This window comes from Antedon mediterranea, chromosome 9 (genome assembly GCF_964355755.1).
Source record: "Antedon mediterranea chromosome 9, ecAntMedi1.1, whole genome shotgun sequence".
In the NCBI taxonomy this organism is placed as follows: Eukaryota; Metazoa; Echinodermata; class Crinoidea; order Comatulida; family Antedonidae; genus Antedon; species Antedon mediterranea.
This window is the reverse complement of record NC_092678.1, coordinates 18,333,303-18,359,988: the sequence shown is the minus strand read 5'-3', so window position 1 is coordinate 18,359,988 and position 26,686 is coordinate 18,333,303. Positions and strand designations below refer to the sequence as shown.

The 26,686-nt window shown below is 34.8% G+C and overlaps 1 protein-coding gene across 1 annotated transcript in view; it reads right to left on the bottom strand.

Moving 5' to 3' along the window:
• Positions 1-262: 262 nt before the first annotated feature.
• The window catches only part of LOC140058771 (uncharacterized), a 40,717-nt gene continuing 14,293 nt past the window's right edge, over positions 263-26,686 (bottom strand). The window contains exons 2-27 of the mRNA XM_072104511.1: positions 22,539-22,757; positions 21,815-21,987; positions 21,344-21,556; positions 20,075-20,212; positions 19,741-19,872; positions 19,405-19,524; positions 18,979-19,101; positions 18,336-18,467; positions 17,360-17,479; positions 16,864-16,989; positions 14,719-14,841; positions 14,026-14,169; positions 12,984-13,164; positions 11,614-11,867; positions 11,045-11,183; positions 10,386-10,564; positions 9,461-9,527; positions 9,066-9,124; positions 8,410-8,596; positions 8,060-8,118; positions 7,510-7,638; positions 7,354-7,423; positions 6,776-6,851; positions 6,386-6,488; positions 4,316-4,440; positions 263-3,597 (exon numbers count right to left, since the gene is read on the bottom strand). Coding sequence (XP_071960612.1) covers positions 3,469-3,597; positions 4,316-4,440; positions 6,386-6,488; positions 6,776-6,851; positions 7,354-7,423; positions 7,510-7,638; positions 8,060-8,118; positions 8,410-8,596; positions 9,066-9,124; positions 9,461-9,527; positions 10,386-10,564; positions 11,045-11,183; positions 11,614-11,867; positions 12,984-13,164; positions 14,026-14,169; positions 14,719-14,841; positions 16,864-16,989; positions 17,360-17,479; positions 18,336-18,467; positions 18,979-19,101; positions 19,405-19,524; positions 19,741-19,872; positions 20,075-20,212; positions 21,344-21,556; positions 21,815-21,987; positions 22,539-22,757 — 3,520 coding nt within the window. The 3' untranslated portion in view covers positions 263-3,468. The remainder of the gene's footprint in view (positions 3,598-4,315; positions 4,441-6,385; positions 6,489-6,775; positions 6,852-7,353; positions 7,424-7,509; positions 7,639-8,059; positions 8,119-8,409; positions 8,597-9,065; positions 9,125-9,460; positions 9,528-10,385; positions 10,565-11,044; positions 11,184-11,613; positions 11,868-12,983; positions 13,165-14,025; positions 14,170-14,718; positions 14,842-16,863; positions 16,990-17,359; positions 17,480-18,335; positions 18,468-18,978; positions 19,102-19,404; positions 19,525-19,740; positions 19,873-20,074; positions 20,213-21,343; positions 21,557-21,814; positions 21,988-22,538; positions 22,758-26,686) is intronic.

The window sequence follows — 26,686 nt, the reverse complement described above, 5'->3', positions numbered from 1 at the left end:
TGTATGGATCTTATGTATGTGGGAAAAAAATTATTGTATCCATTTTAACTTTAAAAATGCTTTATTTAAAAAAAGTTTATTCTGTTTTTTGTTTAAATGTCGAAATTGTCACATATTAGGCCTACTAGCCAAATAGCTAAAATCCCAGACTGTACTCCATTTAGAAGAATTTACAAACACTAACGTCTAAAAAGTATTTGGGCAACATTTCAAATTACTATTTACAGTATCTATGGGCACACACACAAATGACACAAAATAATTCAAAATATTATATTCAAGTTCAACATTTATTATAACTGTCTGCACCACTCCTTTTAAAGTATAAAATAGTAGCATGTGCATAAAAATAAAACAAATCTTCAAAAAAAAAACAATAGATTCTAGCTTTAAAAATAATTCCTAGCAATTTTCTATTTATTATTACTATGGTCAATGTCTGTCAAGAACAACAATGTCAATTAGTTTTATGATCTTCCATCCAAGCTCTAACCAGGTCCAATGCTGCTTAACTTCGGTGATCTGATGAGAATCCCGGGCTTTAAATTACAGTTACTTTTTATCAACTTTGTAGGCACGTACAGTATAATAAATAACATGTGTATCAGAATTTGCAATCATTACCATGTTGTACAAAAAAACACCAAAATGTTTCTAAAGCTTGGTTAGCACTGGGACGCAACGCAAAGATGTAAACACAACGCAAGTGATTTGACCAATTACATATATGGATTATTCCCATTTTCACTTTTCATTGGTAAACTCAAGTTGCATTATGTCTACGTCCCTGTGTTGCATCTAGTGAGAACTAAGTATTAAGAGTGAAAACAAGGGTCACATGGCACCTATATTAAGCACATTGATTTAGATGCTGTCAATTAAAAATGATCTGTGTTAGAGTGTTGTATAGTGAAGGACCTAAGAACACTGATTTCAAGAAACAGAGCTTAATAGCATCTACAATTAAAATGAATAAATGGAGTCTAATAAACCTGGTTCACACTAGGATGCAATACAAGGACATAGACCCAATGCAAGTGAATTGACCAATCACAAGCGACAGTTCAGATGATCCATCGCTTGTGATTGGTCGATTTACTTACATTGTGCTTACATCCTTGCATTGCGTCTCTAGTGTGAACCAGGTATTATCCATATAAATTGACAATTTTAAATAATAATTCATACATTAAAAAATCTCATAATTCTGCTTTATTTAAACGTCAATTTAAACTATTATTGGTTGAAGGTTCTTTTATTATTTACATATTTGGATATTTCTTAAATAATTCATATAATCTATTTTTTACTTGTTTTTTAGTTTTAAACATGTTAAATTTATGTGTTAGAGAAAAGATTAGTTAAATTGTTGTTTTTTGGAGTTTCTATTTGAATTATATTATTTATATTTTATTTTTTTGTTTTGAGGAGCCATTCACCACAAGCTTTGCTTTCTTTTAGGCTCCTCCACTTTATATTAATATATTTGTAAAGTGAAATAAATAAATGAAATGAAAACATTGGCATTTTAGTTAACATATATAAAAAAATACAATGGACATACAGTATTTACTTTAAAAAAAAATAAATTCTTATTTCATTTGTTTATTATATAAAAATATGTATATCGTGTTGTGTCCGTTGGATATTGTGCTCCGCCAACAGAGAAAACAAAATTTCTATTTTTTTTCTTAAAACAAATGATAATAAATGATACTTGACTTGAAAATAAAATTCAATTATTAAGATAATTTCTAACATTTAAATCCCTAAAAGATTATTCTATAGAACAAAATAAATTTTATTCTTAAAATGCTTACATAAAATTATCATCCTGACAAGAATGCGTATACAGTATTAATATAGTAATAGTTTGTATATGAACAATTTATACATTTTTTAGTTTTAGTGTTTTACAAAATTCTAATATCATACACAAACATCACCTCAAACATATTATTTATTTTTCTACATTTCTACACATTTATAAGCTAAAATTATTACATATATTATCATGCTTTTATTTAGATGTACAATTTAAAACAAAGGATGTTTTTTAGCATAAAAAATAAAATGTCTAAAAAAAGCTACATTCACTTTAAGCTGCGTGAAATTCCTGAAATTAAAAAAAAATATTCAATGTTTGATGAATTTCATTAAATATTTAAAAGACAGTTTCGCAGAGTTTGAACATAATTATTTGAAGACAGTTTTGAGGTAGAAATGAAAGGTCACGCATTCAGTACCTCAATCAGAATGAATTTGAACATAATTTACACAAACTAAAACTAATTCATCAAAACAAATTTCATAATCCTATCTTTTCACATTACACATCACTTGTTTACACTGACATTGCCTCTATCCTAAAAAAATGTTTAAAAAAAAGTAGATATTTAAAGCTCTGTCTAAATCAAACTTTATGTTACAAAAAAAATGTGATGTGCACATATATGGGCATGATGATGTCATATCACTACCATATTTGGGAATATCACTACCATATTTGGGCACATCACACTGTATGTGTCAAACTAGTTTGATAGTGTAGACATAGCTTAAAAAATTCATAACAGGCTCTTAGCCAGGGACCTTTTGATTTGTTACTATACCTAGGAACTACAAATTGTGTGGTTGCTTTGTGGATTAGAATTTAGCAAAGACTTCTTAGAGGAAACCAGTGAGGCAGCACATCCCAATGTTCCTACACGTGCACACTTGATTAACATTCCTAGTTCCCCGGTTGTCGCAAACCAAAGGCTCTCTATTATCAGGATGATTGGTCACTCTTTTACGTTACGCTTACATCCTTGCGTTATTGTTGAATGCCTTCCTCTCCTTTCAGGAGTGGATCCGGCAATTTTTGAACTCGCAAAAGTAATAGTTCATAATGTATTTAGTTTTAGTTGCACCCAGAACACAACTATAGGGGGACACCAGCGAAAAGCTCACACAAGAACAAGTGGTGATGCTACACCAAGACGGACTGAGTGATGGTAAACAATCAACACGTCACTCGCGTGAACAATGCTGCTGATGCTAGTAGTGGAAACTTAGCACAAAAAGTAAATTGACTTTCATGATATATCCAAAGAGAAATTTCAAACATAATTTATTAAAACCAAATCAAATTTTTCGAGTTCATTTTAGCTGCATCTTTACATGCGATTTTGCTATCCTAATCACCTCAAGTTGATAATTTGCCGTTCTTCTTTCCCTTACACTCATTTAAACGTACAAAGACTTCATTTCCTTCTCCCTGCAACACCTATTAACTTATAATAATTATATTCACAAATTTACATCCTCTTTACATACCATAAAACCTCGAAAAGAAGCCCATGGGCTTCTTCATTTTCTAGGACTCTTTTAAAAAAAAAGAAGCCCATCTTTTTGAGATTTTACAGTACTCTAATAGTATTCAAATATTACTATATACATAATTGCATCATTTGCATAATTGCCGATTCATACATTCTCCGTTCTGGAATCTATCGATTTTGGTATATTCACTGGTCGGTCAATGATCTGTGGAAGGTCAACTGAGGGCTCGTTGTTTTCTGCTACTTCACTTTTCCAATTTTCAAGTTCTTTGATCTAAATAAACCGAAATAGAAATATATTTTAATTTACGTTTTAATAATGTAATAGGATAAGAAGACTGAATAATCGACCAAAAACTTCAAAATGATTGGATTTATACTCTTTTGCTTGATATGCCGCCACCCTACCATTTGACCACTGAGCTTTCATAGTATGTTCAAGTCTGATCGCAAATCTTTTCCATATGAGCTTATAGTCATATTCAACAATCACATTTTCCCTTTAAAATATTCAAAGATTTCCAGTGTAAACCTGTTGACATCTTTAACAAACTGCAGTTTGAAGAAGCTAGGCTATGGAACTCTTGACAAACCAGTTTGCCGGTTTTTTTTTACCTCAGCGACTCAAATAATAGTCCTTGTAATTATGTGATCCTACAGATGATGACAGTCTCCACTAGCAGAGATGGCAGTTTTAAAGATTCAAAGACCTGGCACCACAGGTTGGCAAACACAGTATTGGTGGTCAAGTTTAGACCAGGCTCTTGAATACTCTCCCAATACCAGACAACCTTGGGCTGCGGCAATATGTTCGGTTTTCAGGAAAGTCTGGTATTCGGAATGTGGTTTTTATGGCAAAAATTAATTTGGGACCTGTTGGACCTCAAGAAAAGTCTGGTTTTGAAAGAGTTTCCGGTTTCTACATTGGGAGAGTTGACTGTACATAATACAAACTTACTTTGTGTTAAATTCAAACAAAAAATGATATATACCCGGTTTTCTAGTTGTACATTCTTTGTCTTTTGATCAAGTACGACTTGTTCTAAACTCTTAATAAATGCTTGCATATCAGCTAATGTGTCCTTTAATCCCTCAAAATCTTCACACGTGGGACAGGCTGTGAGAAAAAAGTAATTAAAATAAAAAATTGTCTCCTTTTAATAGATAGTTGATGTTGGTAAAAAAATAAACTTTACTTCCAAATTTAAGCTTTTAATTTAAGATTAACCAAAAAGGCATTCATATAGTATCAACTGATAATCTTTATTTCAAAACTATTTTTTTTCTGGGTTGTTTGTGACCGTATCCGGATATTCACCCCCTGGACATTTACCCCCCGGACAACTACCCCCCGGACAACCACCACCTGGACCACTACCCCCTTAGGACAACTACCCCTTTAGGACAACTATCCCCCGGACAAATACCCCCCGGACAACTACAACCTTAGGACAAAAACCCCCTTAGGACAACTACCCCCTGGACAACTACCCCCTGGACAACTACCCCCCGGACAACTACCCCCCGGACAATTACCCCCTAGGAACAATTACCCCCCGGACAATTACCCCCCGGACAATTACCACCCAGAAAACTATCCCTTTAGAACACCCTAACCACCCAGACCATTCAACAACCTGACTCTGCAACAGTGTATAATAGGAATTAATAACTATATTTTAATTCGTTACTTTGGCGAATTACTATTCATTATTGTAAACAAAAGTAAAAGATTGAACATAAATATAGCCTGGTATAAACTGAAGATTGTCACACATGATCATAGGATAGTCGAACGTATTATATAGTACTCCCTGTATTTACTGTAAAGACTGGGTTCGCTAATAATAATAATAATTTTTGCGTCAGGACAATGCTTCGATAACCACTGGTCTTAAAAGAATTAATTTTTGTCTCAAATTTGTCATATATGTATTTTTGTACACTTGAAGAATAATATCACTTTTGATATTTGACCTCAATGTTCACTCACCGAATAAATGTCGATCTTTAAATAAATTCCCCTCAAATAAACGGTGACCATGTCACTCCCATGAAACATCATATGGAATAATTGGCGTCTATTTCCATTAGATTATACCCCCTCCCATTGAATAAACAACTTTCTTCCAATAAATGTCCACCTAAAAACCACCTAAACAATAAACAGCCCAGGCCGTTTTTTCTATAAATACGGTACATTAAATCTAGCACATCTAGGGTCTAGCGTGCTGTTAAACAGAATAATCGGTTAAAAACGGGTGTTTCGAAACTAGAGACCCGAGACCAGAGACCCAATACGAAAAGGGAGACCAAAATATACGAAAAGAGAGACCCACGTACGAAAAGGGAGACCCCACTATACGAAAAGGGAGACCCCACTATACGAAAAGGGAGACCCTAATATACGAAAAGGGAGACCTAAATATACAAAAAGAGAGACCCAATTATACGAAAGGGAGACCCAAATATACAAAATGGGAGACCCAAATATACGAAAAGGGAGACCCACTATAAGAAAAGGGAGACCCCACTATACGAAAAGAGAGACCACACTATACGAAAAGGGAGACCCTAATATACGAAAAGGGAGACCCAAATATAGGTCTCCCTTTTCGTATTGGGTCTCGTGTCAGGTCTCTGGTCTCGGGTCTCTAGTTTCGAAACACCCGTTAAAAACATATATATTTGTCTACTTTTGGATGGGAGGAGGGGGGGGGGGGTAGTTGACCGGGGGTAGTTGACCGGGGGGTAGTTACCCGGGGGGTAGTTATCCTAAGGGGGTGGTTATCCTAAGGGGGTGGTTGTCCGGGAGGTAGTTGTCCGGGGGGTTGTTATCCTAAGGGGGTAGTTGTCCTAAGGGGGTAGTTGTCCGGGGGGTAGTTGTCCGGGGGGTAGTTGTCCGGGGGGTAGTTGTCCTAAGGGGGTAGTTGTCCGGGTGGTAAACATCCGGGGGATAACTGTCTAGGGGGTAGGTGTCCTAGAACCGTTAGTGACAGTATAACAAGTATTTACAAGTGTAAAGACTTCTTGAAAGTGGGACAGTTGGAATATATGCTTACGTTGACATGTCTGTCCATCACCCATCAGTTTGAAGTTGTCACGGCATGTACAGTTATATCCACCACCAAAATTAATACATTCATGTTGACAATTTATTCTCTCCTACAAAAATAATAAAATTACTTAATTAAAAATGATGAAAATTATCCAGAGCATAATAATCGGCTCCTTGCCAGTAAGTTCTAGTGCAATACAACACTAAAGAATTTGGTCCTTAGAAAAAATCCTGACATGTGACAGGACTTGAACCCAGGACCCTTGGAGTGGTAGCCAAGCATCATAACCACAAAGCCACAACTCCACTCAAGTTCATGATTGAGTACACTTTAATGTAATTTTTAATATCATTTACTATTAATAACACAACCATTAGTTTTGTGTTGACTTACCAGTAAACACTCATTAATGTCCACACACTTGGTGGCATCCATCTCATCTACAATATAACCATCATTACAACCACAACTGCAAAGTAAATATTAATAATATTTTTAATAAAATTAGTCTCAGTACAATATATCTAGATTAGATAGTGCATTATCATTATTTGTTGACACATTTCATACAAGGCAAAACAAGATCAGACTACTGAAACAAGTTTAGACTAGGTGAACAAATTTAGAAGGAGGAACAAAATTAGACTGATTGAAGTTTCGACTGGTTGGAACAAGTTTATATTAGGAACCAGTTGGACTGGGAGAAATAAATTTGAACTGGTTGGAACAAGTTTAGACTGTTTGGAACAAGTTTAGACTGGTTTGATCAAGTTTGGACTGGTTGGAACAAGTTTAGATTGCTAGGAAAAAGTTTGAACTAGTTGAAACAAGTTTGGACTGATTAGACTGGACTGGTTGGAACAAGTTAAGAATCTAAGCTTGGTGAACCCACCACCTCAATCCTATCATGCATACACAAAATCAACTAGATCTACACTGCAATATGAAGCCATATTTAATTAATTACTTACTGGAATCCACCAGGTGTGTTGGTGCAAAGATGGTCACATCGTGCATTTGATATGTCACATTCATCAATATCTAACGAGAAAAAAGTAAAAATGGAAAATTAAGCAAAAAGAAATTTAATGAAAATCCAAAAACTTCGTAGTAAAAATGGTTCTTACCAAGACAAGTGCAGTTATCAGCTGCGATATAGTAACCATGGCTACAGCTACAAGTGTAACCGCCTTCAAGATTCACACAATTATCCATCTGGCTGCAACACGCAGCTCCTGTTAAACACTCATTTGTATCTGAAATAAGAATGAATATTAAACATATGTTAAATTCTTACATGAAAAAAACACAAAATAGTGACAATGGTAGACCCATTACTCTTTTTTAATAGGGAGAAAGGTTTTTAAGTAGTGAAACAGAGATCCCAACTTAATAGGGCTGCTTACATGACTGCAGTCGCGTGCTCATATAGCTTTTACTGACCGACTGACTGACCGACCGACATAGTGAGCTGTAGAGTCACGTTGCATGTGACTAAAAATGGTATGCTTCTCCTGGTCTTTATTTCAAAATGGTTAAATTGTTCTTTTGTACTACCCTTGAATTTGAGCTGCTTCAGCACATAGATCAGGTCGGAAGTTTCCTATATTTGTTCTGAAGCTGAAGCTAGTTTTTTCAACATAATAATAAACACACTTATAATAAATATATACTTACCAACACATGCTTGACCATCTTCTTCAAGTTCAAACCCAGAAAAACATTCACATCGATGCCTGCAATACAAAAAGAAATAATTATAAAATAGCACCAAATTTGAGTTCAATGAATAAAGCATTGTACCACACTCAAGTATATGTTAACCCTGTTCAGACACGCATCGCATTTTGAGAGCTTTTACCAAATTGACAATGAACAAAGTGACGATGTATAAACATGTGTGAATGCTTGCAATCATCTTGTTTAGTGGTAAAATCTTTCGATCACAATGTTTTGGACACAACTATTTATTGTGCAATACAACCAGTCGCAACGAGATTCAAATATGAAAAATATATTAGACTTGCCCTCCTTTATCGTTGATACACTTATGCTCGCATCCACCATTGTTATCTGCACATTCGTTGATGTCCGAACATGATACGTTATCCTCTAGGAGAAAGTAACCACTGCGACATAAACACAGGAAGCCGCCATCGGTGTTAATACACAGTTCATTGTGATCACAGAGATCCTGCTGACATTCATCGATATCTGAAATAGAAGCAATCAAAAACTATTCTTGCAAATGAAATTTTAAAAAAACTAATGACTGACATCATGAGAAATCTCTCTGTTTCAGCTGCTCCACTTCCTTGACAAGGTTCATCCAGTGTTTCCTATCCATTGCACTTTTTCATTAGCTTTTCTATATCATTGTATATTTTAAATTTGGCTGCTGTCTGTCTGCTGGATATTTAGTTTCTTAAGGTCATGGTTTATTATTGTGGGTAGTGTCTCTCTTGGAAAACAGGCAAGCCAAAGAAATCAAAAGGAACCAGGCAAGAAAATGTCAGACGTGAACACCACCTATGCTTACTCAGCATGAAGCAGAAGATAACAAGGATGTTGCATACTCATGAGAAGTAGATCATCTCGTACATACATTCATAATTCTCATTCATTCATATATCTATACAATATTACTGTAATTTTATTTGAAAAGTTGTAAGTTTATAATCACCTTCGCAGTTGCCACCTCCTGCAACCTCTTTGTATCCTGAATTGCAAGAACAGAAGTAACTAAAAAAAAAAAGAAAATGTCATATATTTCACATCTGTACAGTATCATCATATTTCGGATGTTACTCTATGAATTTGATGTCAGAAGGTTGTGCCAGAAGAAACATGTAGTCCACTGCTGATACAGTATAAGGGTTTAGAAATCGGGTCAGAAATCATGGGATAAAAAAACCAAATACAAAGTCAAAGACAGAACAACTAGAGAGGATTCAAACTTATGGCATTCTTAGGTTTTTGAAAGAGTAACTATAAAATTAGAGATATCGTGTTCCATAGAACATAAACCCATTCTGATGATTTTTGTAACCTTTGACACAAAATAGTTCTCTACTGTACCTTCCTACTGTATTGTTACAGGTCTGTTCACAGTTGTGTATTCTTTCATGTTCACACTCATCAAAATCTGAAAATCAGAATAATATTGTTTGTTTAAAAACAAGGCCATATACATGGCTGCAGTCGCGTGCTCAAATTTTAGTAAAAAATAAACGATTCCTGGCCATAAGGAATATACTGTAAAAAATTGACTTAGCTAGATGAAACTGATATCAAGACAAGACCATATACAAGTTAGTGTTTACTGACCAACCAACCGACCGACAAAGTGAGCTGTAGAGTCGCGTTGCACACGATTAAAGACCTGTATTTTTCTATGGCACAGCAAAGTAACAACTTAGTATGATTTAAAAATATGTTTCTTTGTCATTGTTTGCCTGCTCCACAGTGATAATTGATTTGATTTAATTTTATTTGCTTTAGAACTATGGCACAGAATGTCATCCTATAACAGCATTAGGTTGTGACATATTGCTCTGTATCTGTAGCTTCATGTTATTTTACCTATATTGACACTGGAGTCATTGCAAGGCAGTTACAGAACAGCCTCAGACAGTCACAGTACTGTAGTAGGGGTTCTACGAAATGACATCCATTCCACATTTATAAACTGAATCCAGCCTCAAGTTATCATACCTACTATTGTACATTGACAATAAGCCATTGTAAAGCAGATTCAGTACAGCTTCTAACAAGCCTTCACATTTACACTGAATGTAGCCTAACCCTAGCCTACCTACCTTGACAATAAGCCATTGTAAAGCAGACTCTGTACAGCTTCTAACAAGCCTTTACATTTACACTGAATGTAGCCTAACCCTAGCCTACCTACCTTGACAATGAAGCCATTGTAAAGCAGACTCAGTACAGCTTCTTACAAGCCTTCACATTTACACTGAATGTAGCCTAACCCTAGCCTACCTACCTTGACAATGAAGCCATTGGTAAGGCTCATAGCCCAGTGGACAACCACATGTATAGTTGCCCTGTGTGTTGATACAGATTGCATTCTCCGAGACATCACACCCATTCCTATTGTTAATACACTCATTTACATCAACACACTCTAGCCCGTCTTCAGTTAGTTCATATCCTGGGAAACATCTAAAAAAAACAAAAGTGGAAACATATTTTAGCCCTAAGCATTTTTCTTAATGTAGGAAGATTAACACCAATACTATAACAAAATGTCAATCGAAGGACAATTTTTGTCACTTTGTGTGCGATAGAGAAAAGTATCAGTACTTCATTTACTGGAGGTTAATTACAGCTGTGTCGAAAGCATACATAAAACAAAAAAATGTACAATAGTTAGTTTCATGGACGTGTTTATCAATGGTTTGTGGTAAGTTTAGGATAGGTAGGATATGAATCGAAGAGGAAAATTTGCATTCCGTTGGTATCTCAAAAATAAGCTCAATTCATTGACTTGATTCACAGTAGGAACTATTAAGGGGACAGTCACACTCCAAGGAAAGAAACAATGAACATTTAACACGATAAGGAAAGCTCTTATTCAGGGGAAACCGAGTCCATATGGTGTCCCTTTAATAAGAGTTCTACTGTTTTAGGAATGATATTTACTGGCATGAGTATGATCCTGGGGTGTTGGTACACTGTTGTGAGCAATCGCCATTATCTTCTAAACACTCGTCAATATCAAGACATGTGACATCATCTTGATTTAAGAAATATCCCTCATCACAAAGACACTTGAAAGATCCTATGTGAAAAAAGAGAGGAAAACAATATTTAATTTGATTCATAAAATGGTAATAAGGATCAGAAAAGAGAGGTATTGGTAAGAAAATAATAATAACCCAACTATTCAGGGATGGATCCAGCATTGTAAAGAGGATGACAAATGTTGTGTTAAACAATAGCCTGGAGTCGGCCTGGTTAGAGTATTTGAAAATCCAACTTGTAGAGGGGCTGATGCACTCCCTCAGAACTTGAAATATGCCTGTGACATTTCAACTGCTATGTTGACTAAATAATGGATAGAATGGAGAAGACGATTTAAATGAGTATAGTTTAAAAAATTTAGGAATGTTTTTTATGGTAACATAATTTTGAAATATGTGGAATCATTAAAATAAATAAACTTTAATCTTTATGTTTTTGAGGGACAAACTTGAATGAATTTAACTAACCTATATTATTTTTACATCTGTGATTACACGGCCCTTTGTTGTTATCAGATTCCCGGCATTCATTTATGTCAACGCAGACGCTGTTTGTACGATCGGTACCCCGGAATCCTGTTCGGCAACGACACTCATGTGTACCAGGATAGTTTGTGCAAACGTGCTGACATCCACCGTTGTTTCGCATGCATTCGTTAATGTCCAGGCAGCTGGTGTCATTGCCATTTGGAACGAACCCCTCATTACACTCACAATTAAAACTGAAATGGAACATTTCGCAATTTTAGTATTATATTAAGTCAACTCTAAATCTTTAGAGTTGTGTTATCCAAACCATGTGTTTAGATTATAAAAGCATCATAATGGAAATAAGTTAAAACGTTTTTTGGGCTATCCTCGAAAACCTGCTACATTTTTCTGTAATGTCAGTAGTTGGATCACTGTGGTGCAGTGGTTAGAGCATTGGACTTGCAATCAAGAGGTTGTCGGTTCAAGCCCCGGCTCGGTCACTGCAGTGTTGAGTCCTTGAGCAAGATTCTTTATCCACATTGTTCCTCTCCACCCAGGTGATAGAAATGGGTACCGGTATGTAAAAAGTACTGGGAAGGTAAATCAGACTCGTTTGTGCGGGAGGAGTGGCGTACCCCCACAAACATACACACTTAGTTGAGTCTAGCCCAAACGCTAAAGAAATGGAGATGGGCACCACGACCGTTAGCATTAGCTTAGGTTTCGACTTTACCTACCAGTAGTTATTATTTTATAGGTATTTTTATAATGATTTTTCAAATCAAATCAAATCATTTTAGCACAAAAACATATAGTCTGATAGTTGTTTTTGATATGATTGGTGATCTTGAGGTAATCCAGATTTGATGTTTTATTGAATATGAATATCTTAATGATTTATAAATATTTATTACTTAAAGTACAAATATTTGCGTTATCTATATTAAGGACCAATAAATATTTGCGTTATCTATATTAAGGACTTATTATTTTTTATAGAATTGTTGTTGCTTCATATCTTGCTTTTGTTGTGTACTTGAGAGAAATAATAAAATTACTTGGATTTCGATTATAGTCAACATGGAAACATAAACACTCTATTGCAACTTTATCTTCCAATAAGTCATCACAACTATTTTCATGATACAAGTTGCGGTCACCAAAAAATAGCATGCCACAGATACTCATTAAATTACCACAAAGCAACTTTTAAGCCAATTTTTCTACCAGTTGCCAAGATACAGTACCAAACTATGTGCCAAAAATAACTATATATTTAAAAAAAAATCAAAACATGTTTATAATTTGAAAAAACTTGGAAAAATTCCAGAAAGATTAGTTGGCCCTTAACTTGTAGTAAAACTGACCTTCCAGGGAGATTTGTACATGTGTGACAATCTTCAGGATTGGGTTCACACTCATCAATATCCTGGCAACCATCCTCTTGTTTACTGTATCCCTCAGAGCATTGGCATCGGTATCCACCAGCAAAGTTGACACATTCTTGATCGCATTGCAAGCGCAGTTGAGACGCACACTCATCGATATCTGAAACATATGAAAACATCCAATTCCAAGTAAAAATGGCCCATTTAACAAAAGGAAACAAAAGTGAGTGGTATAAATATATCTTTAACAAATTATTTCTTTAAAAAAAGTTTTACTATGCTATATACCCTGTATCAAATATAATACACTACAATTTCTTTTGTTTTTAATATTGTTATGGTACTTATGGAAATTGTTAACAATTAGAAAGATAAATTACGAATTTAATAGGACATTAAAATAACATACTGGTACTCTGGTATTGGTTCAAATAACCGTCTCACAGAGACATCTGGTAGCCATTGACTTGAAGTTGGCATTTGGATGTGTTACTTTTAAATGTAGGCCTACAGTATGAGAATATTTAATTTATCTATCTAGCGTCTTCCGATTGACTTCTATCCTGCATACATGTCTGTATTTCCTCGACAGTGAAGCCTGTATATCCTACTTTTGCAGCAGCCCACAAATGTTAACGTTGCTGGCCCTCTTTTTTCCTGAGTTGGTTTCCAGGTTACCAGCTAAGACACATGATTGAGTGAGCGGCCAAGCAGTTAAGACAGTGGAACTATAATTACGGAGCTATAACATCGGGGCAAGGGTTCGAGGCTCACTCGCTCCATGGTTCTGGTGACTATAAATCATAGGTCCAGTGTACACAGCTAGCTACGCACTTTAAAGAACCTAGAACATCCTTCGAAACGGGTAGTGGGTTTAATACCCTGGTGTACTAGTACAGCCACTGTCATCCACACATACTGGGCACTGTGGGAGAACAGTAGATTTACTACTGAATAGGCTTCTCAGTATAAAGAATAAATCAATAAAACATATTGAATAGAATAAGGACCATTACTTTACCTTTACAAACTCTAGCATTTGGGCTTAGCTCAAAGCCTTCCTCACAGTCGCAGTAATAACTTCCTGGTGTGTTAATGCAATGTTGATTGCATTGGTTGCTATGGATATCATACGGTGATGGTGCTCGTGAGCACTCGTCAATGTCTACAACAAAAAATATATTCATTTAGGCCAATTACAGCAAATTTAACTTACATTTACTTGGTGCATGTGTACACTTTGTGCGGGTGGAAATTTTTGTGGTCAATCAGTGCGGGTACAATTTGTTCAGGTGTACACTTTGTGCAGTTGCAATTGGTGCAGGTTTTTTGGCACGTGTACACCTGGTTCGTGTATTCACTTGGTATGAGTGCAATTGGTGCAGGTGTGCACTTGGTGCGTGTACACTTGGTATGGTTGTACACTTGGTGTTGATTTAAAGTTTCAAGACATAAACATTGCATATGCATAACAACATAAAAGTATAACCGAATTGAAGATGCAAATAAATTATTATTATTATTAATTTTAAAAATGTGTATTAATTCTTTCTAATTTATTTAACTCCAACTACACATAAAGAATAATATTAAAATAATATCATAACAATTGCCAGAATGTCTAAAAATTGATATCAAACGCTTTTAAAGCAATTTCCTGTTAGTTAAAAAGATGATTTTTAAACGAAAAATTGGCAAGAAAATGGACAATTACCTTGGCAACCTTTCCCATCTTCATTCAGTTCGAATCCAAGATGGCATGAGCAGTACGCGTCAGAGTTTGCCTTGTTGCATATATGTTGGCATCCACCATTGTTTGTCTCACAAACGCTTGGTTCTAAAAATAAAATAACTTCTATGGTTTAAAAAATCCTGTAAACATGGTCAATATTATTGTTTGCCTTGGCTGTTTGCCCAAATTTATTTAGCCTAAAATTACCTCAGGTGCAGATATAGTTCTGCTTATTTTGCCTAAAGGCCAATTTACACAGAGAGGTAACGATAATAAAAATATAGAATCTATGTTATTTCTTATGACTGCATTTACACAAAAAGCGGAGCGGACGGGCGATCTCCGCTCAGGGTAGACATAGATTCTATGTAGGAACAGCTACGCAGTTTTCCATCTGTGTAAATTGGCCTTTAATATCCTGTTGTACGTCCCTTTATTTTAGATAGCAAAATATTTGCCATTTGTTCATGTTGTCCTGCATATATTTTAATCTATTTTACTTGAACTTGAATAACATACGGTATTAAGGTGAATGGTGAAACTTTGTCTATAGGCCTAATGATACACTTCCTAAACATGTGATTCCTTTTAGCCAAATTATGCCAACTTTATAAAGTCCAATTTCAACTACTATTTATACAAGTTCAACAAACTATACGCCTTAACAATATCAGGAAACATTAATAATCTAGTACATGGTAAAGTCAATAGACCAAACATTATATTTATTGAAGGATTCATAATTTCAAGTATATTTGTTCACTTCAATTAATGAATTTGTACAGACATGTAGCATTGGCTCTGATTTTGTGAGTTGACCCCAGGTCAATATGTAGAGAATCCAGGGGTTTGGGGATTAGCAGGGAGTGTAAATGGTTTAAATTGGATTAATATGAAATCACACATTGCTGTACAGAACTTGGTTCGTAGGAATTGTCATAACCTGGGTAGATGGGACCTCAGGTTCTGGTGGATAAGACTATGGTGAATGTGTTACCTGCCAGATGAAAAAGAGGTTCCATGAATATATCTAGAAGTGTCCCTAGATATGAGATGAGTGGGAAGCTAAGGTGCAGCTAGTAGGTGGGTGCTCCGGAGCTGGTGAATAGGGAGATCAGGTTCTGATGAGTTGGGAGCTCAGGTGCTGGTGAGTGGGAGCTCAGGTGCTGGTGAATGGGGAGCTCATGTGCTGGTTAGTGGGAAGGTCAGGTGCTGGTGAGTGGGAGGTCAGGTGTTGGAGAGTGGGAGCTCAGGTGCTGGTTGAGTGGAAAGCACATGTGCTGTTGATTGGAGAGCTTAGGTTCTGGTGGGTGGGCTAATGCAAAAGCTAAGGTGCTTTCTACATGAAACAAAATGGTAGCATGATGTTCCATTTACAAAACTTGGCACAGGGTAAGTATAAAATAAATTGAATAAAATCCAACAAAAATTGTAACATTAATTTAACTTGACTTTACTGCATGTATCTGTTGGAACAGACTTTTCAGCTATGCTTGGCATGTAACGTTTGTCATACCATAACACTTCAAAAGGAAGTACTAACTAAAGCGGAACATAAAAAGTGCTCTTTTAACAACTAGAATCCTTTGATCGATATGCCTTGTGTCCGGACTGTTAAATTTAATTTCACATGTATTATCTATATTACTATTGGGACTAATCAGACAAACTGTTCAGAATATAAAAACTCAAAATTTACACAGCAAGGATATATTTCATACATCTTTTTACCAACATAAGGTCAACTTGCTCCTTATTTTAATCGGCTTGTGGTTTAAGGTGTAATTTAAAAATCCCGCAACTAAAGTAGGTTTTTGAAACAGATGTTTTATCTCAAATTTGTTCCCAGGTGGAATGGGCCTTATGAACAACAATATGAAGAAGCTTGCACAATGGAAAATAAATAAAAAACAATTATGTGACAGCATTCGCATCTACCGCAAATTCTGAATTTTAAAGGTTATGTACATCATGATGTCATATCACTACCATATTTTGGAATATCACTACCATATAATATCACACTAGACTTTAGATTTGGAAATATGAATTGCGAATGATTTATAAAAATTATTTAGTGCTACTTCATAATACTACCACCATGTTAAGCTGCATTGCAATCTTTACCTCGACATGTTATTTTATCATCATCCAACACTGTGTTTGGGGTGGCGCAATCACATCTGTAGCTCCCTCTAGCGTTGATACACATTTCTGCACAACCCGCGTTATCATGTAGGCATTCGTTAATATCTTTAAAAAGAAGAGAAGTAGAAACCTCATGATAATAGTATTTCAAACATATTTTAGAACTTAGATAGATGAAAATAGGCCAGAAAAAAAACATTTTCCAGATGGAGATATCATTTATTCTGTAACTATCTTGATATGTACAGTATTTTTAAACAAGGGCAAGTACAAATAAAGAGACTAAAAACATTTAATTTAAAGTTTGACCAAGATTCTGAAAATTGTTATTAATCAGATATTCTAAAGGTCTGTCTACACTATCAAACTAGTTTGACAAAAAAGTGTAAGTGCCCAAAGATGGTAGTAATATTACATCATCATGTCCAAGTTTGATAGTGTAGACTGAGCTTAAAGTTAACAACATTTTGCAAACCTTTGCACTTTAACCCCATTTCTGTCAGTCTAAACCCTGCACGGCATGAGCAGACAAACGATCCATACGTATTGGCGCAGAGATGTTCACATGGACTGAGTTGACGGCATTCATCAAAATCTAAAAAATAAAGTACAATCCTTGGAAGTATTGTTTCCATTTTCAATTATACATTAAAGAAAAACTTTCAAAAAGAGCAGGGGATCATCTCACAGTGTGTTGATTATGGTTCTGTACATATTTTTTTTTTTCCTATGAGGTTAAGGCAGAAATCATGAATAATTCAGGAGATTAAATATTATGAAGAATTTCAAGATAGCCGACCTATTTCTTATATAACTGATTCTAACCCTCTAAAAAATCTCTCTCAACTATTAAAAAAACCCATAAATGATGTTGATGGTCATCGAACCCAGATCTCCAGTTACTCGGAATGGAGCCTACACCATTGATCAAACATTTGAAACCTGTCGACATGAAGTAATTGACCAATGTCTATGCTTATATAGTGCCCCTATAACGAGTGAGCGAGTGATTGGCCAAGCGATTAAGACAGTGGAATCGTAATACCTTGCCATATTAACATCGGCAAGGGTTCGAGCCTCACTCGCTCCATGGTTCTGGTGGTAGAACGAGTCTTCTCAGATAAGGACTATAAATTGTAGGTAGAGTGTACCCATCTGGCTCATGTGCACTTTAAAGAACCTAGTACATCTTTCGAGACGATTAGGGGGTTACCCTGTACTAGTATACACACAGGCACTGTCACACATCCAGAGGGCTCCTTCATTGTCAGAATATGCTGTTTAGGGTCACCCTCCATAAATAAGGTAATTTATGTCATAATTAACCTCATGAATTATTCATGGTTCCACCTTAGCCACATAGAAAAAAATAATGCCATCCCATGCCTTATGTGAGAACAGTTCTTTTTTGAGGTCACCAACTATAAAGAAGAAATACATAAATAACATACCATGGCATGACTTTTTATCTTTGCTAACTTTGAAGCCATCCCGACAGTAACACTCTGCTTTGTTATCTGAAGTTAAGCGACAAAAATGTTGACATCCGCCATTGTTTACCTTGCAAGGTGATGGGTCAGCCTCTATCAATATACACAATTTACAATGTTAACACAATTGAAATTTGAGATGAATAAAACAAAAATGAAATGGCCATAATAACAAAAAAAAGTGTGATATAATGATGACAACGATGACGATGATGGTGATGATGCTATATAATAACTGCAGTATCACAGTAAAATAATATAAATTTCACTGTGAAGCCTGTTTTCCACATTTGGAAAATCGTGCTACGCTTTCAACTACAAGAGCGAATAGCTGTGATTTTCATTTTCATCGTTTATCTGCTGAGCTTTTCGATTCGCATGAGTGCTCATGAACGCATCAGAACTCATTTCCTAAGCTCCAATTGGTTGCAATTTCTTTCGCTTTGCAAAAACTAGAAACATAAAATACCAATTTTGCTGAAGACATTTTGTTGGTTGGCGTTCACTTAATAGTACTGATTGAAATTATCTCAGGTTTTTTAAAATGTCCCTTATATTGCTTATATTACAACTGTGTATCATTTGAATGAATTTTCAAACCAACCTCTACAGCTGACACGATCACTTTGCAGGACTCTATCGCTTGAACAACTGCACCTGAAACTTCCACGTTCATTGTTGCACACTTCCGCACAACCACCGTTATTAGTCTTGCATTCATTTACATCTATCAATGGACAAAATATTTATTATCTAAACATACTGATGTATTACTATACTAATAACGTTTTGTGATGTGATGTCGTCTCAATGCGCTGTGAACTTTAGATGTTACACTTTTCAACTACATGCTTTTCGCGTAAGGGTAATGTCATGTGGGCACTGCCAACCATGGCGCTATTTCGTCTGGCCACGACAGCGGCTGTGTAAACAAGCAGTTGCGAATGTACATTTATCAGCTACCTTGCAAAAATCTTTAAATTAGTAATTTACATGAATTACATGCATATGTTTACAATAGTATACACACCTTTGCATGTTAGGCCATTGTTGTTCAACACGTATCCAGGCAAACATAAACACATATATGAACCTTCAACGTTTCTGCAAATTTGGTCACAAGGCGTGACTGTAACGCATTCATCAATATCTGAAAAAATAATGAAATACATAATTATTCTAGAGTTGGTGGACATTTTTTTAAACTCTGTCAAACTCTGCCCATATATGGATGATGACATCATATAACTACCATATTTGGGCACATCACGCTTTTTTGTCACATAAAGTTTGAGTGTAGACAGAGCATTAGAAAGGCGATTGTCTGCTAACCAAGTTTTTTTGCGCCTATATTTGCTTCGCTTACCATTACACGTGGTGCCATCTATATCAAGGCGATACCCGTTATCGCAGGAACACACCGCCTCGTTGTCTCCGTTTGACCGACACTTTTGCTCACAGCCACCATTTTCAGTTTCACATGGTGAGGGCTCGGCATCTACGATACAAAACAGTTGTAATTTATTTTTCCATGGTGAAATTGAATAAATCAAATCAACACTATAACCAACACTAAAGAGGACACTTTTTAGGGCAAAATATGTCCCTTGGGTTCGACTGTATTAAAAGTCTAGATTCTACACTTAACTCTAAAAAATATAAATTTTATGGAAAGAAGTAAAATATAAAAGTTTACATACTGACTGCTTCGTAGTTTCCTATAAATCCACCATAATTAACGGAATCATCTGTCGTCATTTTAATGAAAAGTTTATTTGTCGTTGAAAGAATATCTCCAGGAATTTCTTGGCCACATTTTCTTCCAAAAGACTCGGATCCTAAAGAAAAAAAAAGAAACAATTAATAACCAGACTTTTGCAGAGGCGAAGGTTCGACCTATCATTGAGATGTTTGTTCAATATTTTATGGATTTGTGTTTATTGCTGCGAACACAATGTTGATTTTGTTTTGCCAAATTGACTTAGAAGATCTGTCACACAAGTAAAATGTGCACTACGAAATGGACATATTCAAACTGTTGCTTGTGAAGGAGTAAGAAAGTAGGGATTGGGGGAATGGAGAAGATCCTGTAAAAGCAACCAGAAACATGTAAAAAAAAAGGTAGTGTGAAAACTTGCGAAATTAGAAAACTGTTAAACAGGCTAAACATTACTAAAGAAATTTGAAAAACAATTACTGACACAATATCTTTTTTTAGTGTGATTTGCTTTTTCCCTAAATTTAAACATCCAGAGTTTTCGCCAAATACTCTAGGATCATGGCTTGTTTATACAGATAACAGATAGGCTTAAATACCATTGGGAAAATTACACTAAGTATCGGTCTAGCCAATGTACAGATTTATATAAATATATTTCATGGTAAAAAATAAAATGTTGATAAAAAAAATCATGAATTCAAAACAATCAAATCATCAGAGAGTAAAGCAAGACTAAACATGTCATTAACCAGTCACGTAAGTGCTCATTAAAAATGAAGGGAATATTTTAACTTACCTAAATTTAATTAAGAGCACCTCCGCACAAAAATTAATATAAAAATATATAATATATTTATCTTAATTACATAATTATTGTAATTGTTATGTTGAACATCATACCTGTAGCCCACCAAGCTTGCATTGGAGGATATGGTTAGATTCAAAGGCAAAAGGAAGTAGCCCGGTACAGAATGATAATCAAATTACTTTTATTTTACTTTAGCATTGCAACAAAGTTAGCGCAAAAAAAACTGACCTTTTTACTTTCCACCTGATGCAAACCTACTTTTTTATTTATTTACTTCACAGTTATAAATCTAAATTTAATTAAATACATCTAAATCTAGGTGTACACATTAACACTTTCAACTGTGATGATACATACACGGCAACTTGGCACTTATAAAATATGGCACCTCTTCATTACAACATCCTGCCAGTAATGGCATATTCTGAAAAAGCAACATACCTCGACTCTCTCCATCAAGAATCTCCAGATAATCATAAGCACAGCGACTGGTTTGACTTTTGCCTTCCAATTTGAAGTCGGTGAATGAAATCTTAATACGTTTTCCTTTTGGCGCGTTGAATTTATATGTGCACTGGATACCATCCATGTAATTATGTGGATAGTTGGGAGAGCGGAATTCGCCAGATAATTTGTTGAATGTCCATGAACAACCTGTAATAATTATGAAGAATATTTGTATAATATGTAGAACTTTTAAAATAAAAAGAACTTAAAAGGGATCACCTTAAAGTCCGTCCGAATATTTATGTTTTTAGTTTATGACATTGAAGAGACATTGTTTTTACATTTTGGAATGTATATCTTCTTCTTATGGTTTCTGTTTATTAATAGGAATATTATAGGAATCGTCAAATGATGATGCAGAAAAAATATCACCAAAAACAAATTTTAAAATAGTGAAATACTGACCTTCACTGTAATTGGCCGAAAAACCACCCTTGTTGATTGAACTATCGCTTTTAAATTCCACAAATAACATATTGCCACTGGCCGTTAATGGCGGTGGATTTTGAGGACCACAGAATCTGCCAAGTGAGCGGTCGTTGTTACTGTTTCCGTCAAACACTTCAACATAGTCGTAACTATAATGAAAATAATATTGGTAATTTAAACTATACATAATACAGTAGTACAGTATACTATAAAATAATGCACAGTTTTCATATATTTTGTGCCCTAAAGGATGGGGCCACTGGTTCAAGACTCGCCTCAATCATAGTTATAGTATAAGAACAAGCTACTTTCACATCGTCCTGATTTGGTCTGGCACCTAAGGAAAATATCGCGAGCATTTGAACGTGCTTCCACATCGAGCACGAATTTGGTTCAAATCTGTTGTCAAGCGAGGTCATTCATGCTCACCGTTGATTGGCCGAAAGAGAAAAGAAATCAAAAAGATTTCAGCAAACCAATGGCTTCTTGATCCATCGCACAAAATTCGGAGTCAGGATCAGGTACGGATTCAAATAGTATGATAGGTGTGTGTGTTTTACCACTTAACCCATCCATAATATTTTTCTCACACCACCGGACAGAATCTGCTGAAAGCTGAAAGCAGCTTTAAAGCTGAAGGTCCAATGTAAACATTTTTTAACTGGATTGAATATGCCAAACGACAGAATGCCATACTTACTAGCATCCAGTGGCTGCTTCAACATCAAATGACGTAAATTCCAAAGTTATCTGGTTGTTATCGGTGTGTATCAACCACGAACATTTCAAGTTGCTATCGTACTTCCCTGGGAATCCTGGAGATTTGATTACACCACTTCCAGCATGGATCCGTTGTGTGCAATATGGAGAATATTCACCCTGACCTTTGACATAACCGACGATAACCAATAGGAATGTACTGCAAGAGAAAAATGTTAGAGTTTTATTTCATATGCATCCAACTGCAAGTAACTCGCCAATTACAGGATGGATAAACAAGTCTCATTTGAGGCTTAGAGAGTGGAGTTGAAAGAGGGCTACATACAAATCTGGCACTTGGTAAAGATTGAACCCTAGACCTTGGGATTGGAAGGCAAGCAAAAATTGAATAAAAACTAAAATTATTTCCTAAAAACAAAAACCTGTATTAGTGTAATTTTTTTTTTTTTGTCAATGAGTTTTTTGTTCTTCCTTTTTTTCGCACAGAAGTGAACTTGATTAAACTGTAAAATAGCCTATTCAATGTTTGATTAATATTAATCTTCATTTTATCATGTTTGTGCAGGACATGCATCTTTAAATTGTATCCATAACTTTTATCTAAGACTAAACATGCAATACAAATGCTTTCACATTAAAAGCCTCTTGTTTATGTTGGGGTAAAAAGGGGTCAAAGCAACTAAATAAATAGTTTTAACAAGGCTTAAAAATGTTATTTGCATGTTACTTCATCCATATACAGAGGTTAACATTTGCCAGCTGGAATCTAGCTGGGAAACAAACAGTTTTGAAAGGATATGACATGCATCAGGTAGAATGAATAACAGTTGTGTAGGATTGTTTTTAGACATGGCTGGAGATAAACGAAAAATGTCCTGGTTAAAATACAAATACTTTAAAAAAAAATAAATCACCTAGTTAAATTCTGGCTAAAGCGCTAATAATTATTAATAGCATTTTAAAATAATTTACAAGTTTCACTAATAATATCAAATAATTTTTTATTTCTTCTTTATGAACGAAAAACATACAAACAGCACAACAAGATAACACATGAACTTGGGACTGAGTTGACATGGGACTGACTTGACATGGGACCAATTAGTTGACATGGGACCAAGTTGACATGGGCCGAGTTGACATGGGACCAAGTTGACGTGGACCGAGTTGACATGGAACCAAGTTGACATGGAACCAAGTTGACATGGGACCAAGTTGACGTGGAACCAAGTTGACGTTGACCGAGTTGACATGGAACCAAGTTGACATGGGACCAATTTGACCGAGAACTGAGTTGACATGGGACTTTGATTAGAACCAAATTTATATGACTGCAGGTTGAGTGGAACCGAGTTGACTGAGACAGAGTGGTTTAAGACCAAGTGAAATGTACACTATTAGAGTTTACTGTCTTGTTAAGAAAGTTGTTTATATAAATTACTACAGTTGCCATTAAACATCCAGTTTTATCATCACAAGTGCAACATGATAAATTGAATGTAGGTTAACAGCATTCAGAGTTTATACCATTAGTCTAAATCAATAAACACAGATTCAATATCAGTTACAATTGCTAAACTGGTGTTAATAAAAGTCACATCACATTATTGATACTAAGATTTGTGCCTATAGGGAAAAAGTAAATGTTGCAGAAGTCCTCAAGTTCAATGATAACGGAAATCATTCCTTAGGGCCTGTTTCTGCTGCATAGCGCCGAATAAAACAAAATTAGTTTTTAGGCCACCCTGTTCTGAAATAACTGTTTAAATTTGTAGTTGGTCGTTAAAAAAACGTTAACATTACCCAAAATGCAATACGATCCGACGGTCAAACCTTCAAAATACTACAGCTGTCAATCAAATAGCCATTATTTGTGTTACAGCTAAAAGTTACCCAGCGATATTACCGGTTAAATGACGAGAATGGATAACCACCTCAGATTAGACTATAAAAAGACGTCACATAAAAATAAAGAATAAAATAATTTAAATACTATTGTGCTACCATTTCATACTACTGAACTACTTTACTTTGGAGGTATAACGTTTGTACAATAGATGTTCAACCTACTTTTGAAATTTACAGAAAATGGCTTTGATATTAAATTGTAGCCCAAGGCAATAAACATTGCGAAAACACACCAAATTGGTTGAATAAACAGAAAGAAAAACCTTCTAATTTCAAATATGTACAGTACTTTTAAGCCTGTTTTTCATTAGTGAATATATTCACGCGAATCAAAACATTCCTGCATGCTGATTGGTCGAAGATATTTTCACGCCAAAATATGCGTGAATAAATTAATATAGTGAAAAATAAGGCTTTAATTTACACAAAATATCTTGTATCGTTTTAATAATTTTTAATAACTTAGATAATTTTTACTAATTTTTTACCCTAAGGAAAACATCAGTAGAGGCGGATACACATGCTTGTAATGTTAGTTGGAACAATCTACAAACAAGTCAGATTTGAGCCTCAGGGTATTAACAAAATATTTTTCTTAATAGTCCAGACAGATATGCAGACAAACAAACAGTAAAACACCTTAAAAACGTTGTCAACATTCTAAAACAACTCTATCTACAACAATTATCTGCCACAAAAATAATTTAGTAATTCATTTATAGGTTATAAAAAATTTAATTTTCCTTCCGTTTCCCTGAAATTACTCAAACTCTAGGGAATTTCAGTCTAAACTAGGTGACTGGAGATTAACAGTTCTTACTCCGTCTGATTAAATCCCTAGCCTAGATCAAAGGATTATAATAAGAATACGGATAGATACTGCAATATATGGATTTCCTTCAAATTCCCAACGGATAGCTCCATTGATAGAATCACAGCAAGGCATGACTCACCAAATAGAAAATATGCCACAGAAATCAATCTGGGTCTCGTTAAAGAGATATCAACGAACTTGAACCCAAAGTAACAAAACAATAACAGATGTTTTGACACCTAATTTAGTTGTAAATATGAAAAATGACCTGCAGTCCACACATGAACTTAATTATAATAGATATATCAGGTTTGTCTTTGTATTTACAAACAAAAGTTTGTTTCACATTTAAATAAAATTTACTTTCCAAACTTCAGAAAACTAATTTTAAAAACAGAACATTAGTTTTATGCCTTGGATTTCATTGTTATTTTATTTTGTTAAGTGTTATAGCTAAATTATTTTTTTTTACTGTAGCTTATTAGCTAGTAGTATTTCCATATATTTTATGTTTTGATACATAGTGAAACTAATAATTTAACTATTAACTATTGCGATATGAAACATTATTTTATTTCTCTATTTTTTTCTTTTATAAAACAATTTTTTTGTCTGTGGTAACAAAAGTTGTGTGACAACAAATGTTATATGTGAGAGAACCTGGAACAAACATGTTTTTAATTGGAATTTAGAAGACTAATAATATGAGGAATGTATATTAGTACAACCCTTAGCAGTTATCCAAATTATTTGGTTGTACTGTATATATCCCTTTTTGTGAGGAAAGGGTCAAAACATTTAGTTGCTTTTAAATCCAGGAATTTATTAGATAATTATAGTAATCATATTTGCCTTAAATATTTGAGATATTTCTGTTTTATAGTTGAAATATTTCAAAAAGAATAAGTTATCTATTTAATATTAGAGAGAGAGCGAGTTTTCACATTTGTTATAAAAAATTTTTCTACTGCTCACATCCATACACATAGGTATCAAAATGACCAGAGGTAATCGGGTACCAAAATGACTAGAAGTATAACTAACTGCACTAAAAATAAATGTTTTCTTTTTATTAGTTGTTTCCTTAATTATTGCATTATGAAAGAGAAGACCACTGCATCTTTGTGTGTTTCGTATGATGGGCGGAAAACTCTGAAAGCAGGCCCTTTTTCGTTTGGGTTATTGATTTGTCCATAATAATTTATGCATTTTGCATAGGGTTTCCCATAATTTAAGGTCAATTTATAACTTTGCATATAGTTTATTTATATAATTTCCATAGTATTTATCTTAATTTATATAATTGGGGCCAATTCTGCAGTAATTACAAACATTCTGTAGTACTTCAGAACGCTGGTAAAATGGCATTAAAATTTAGGATGGGTTTCTTTAATAGAATCAATGCA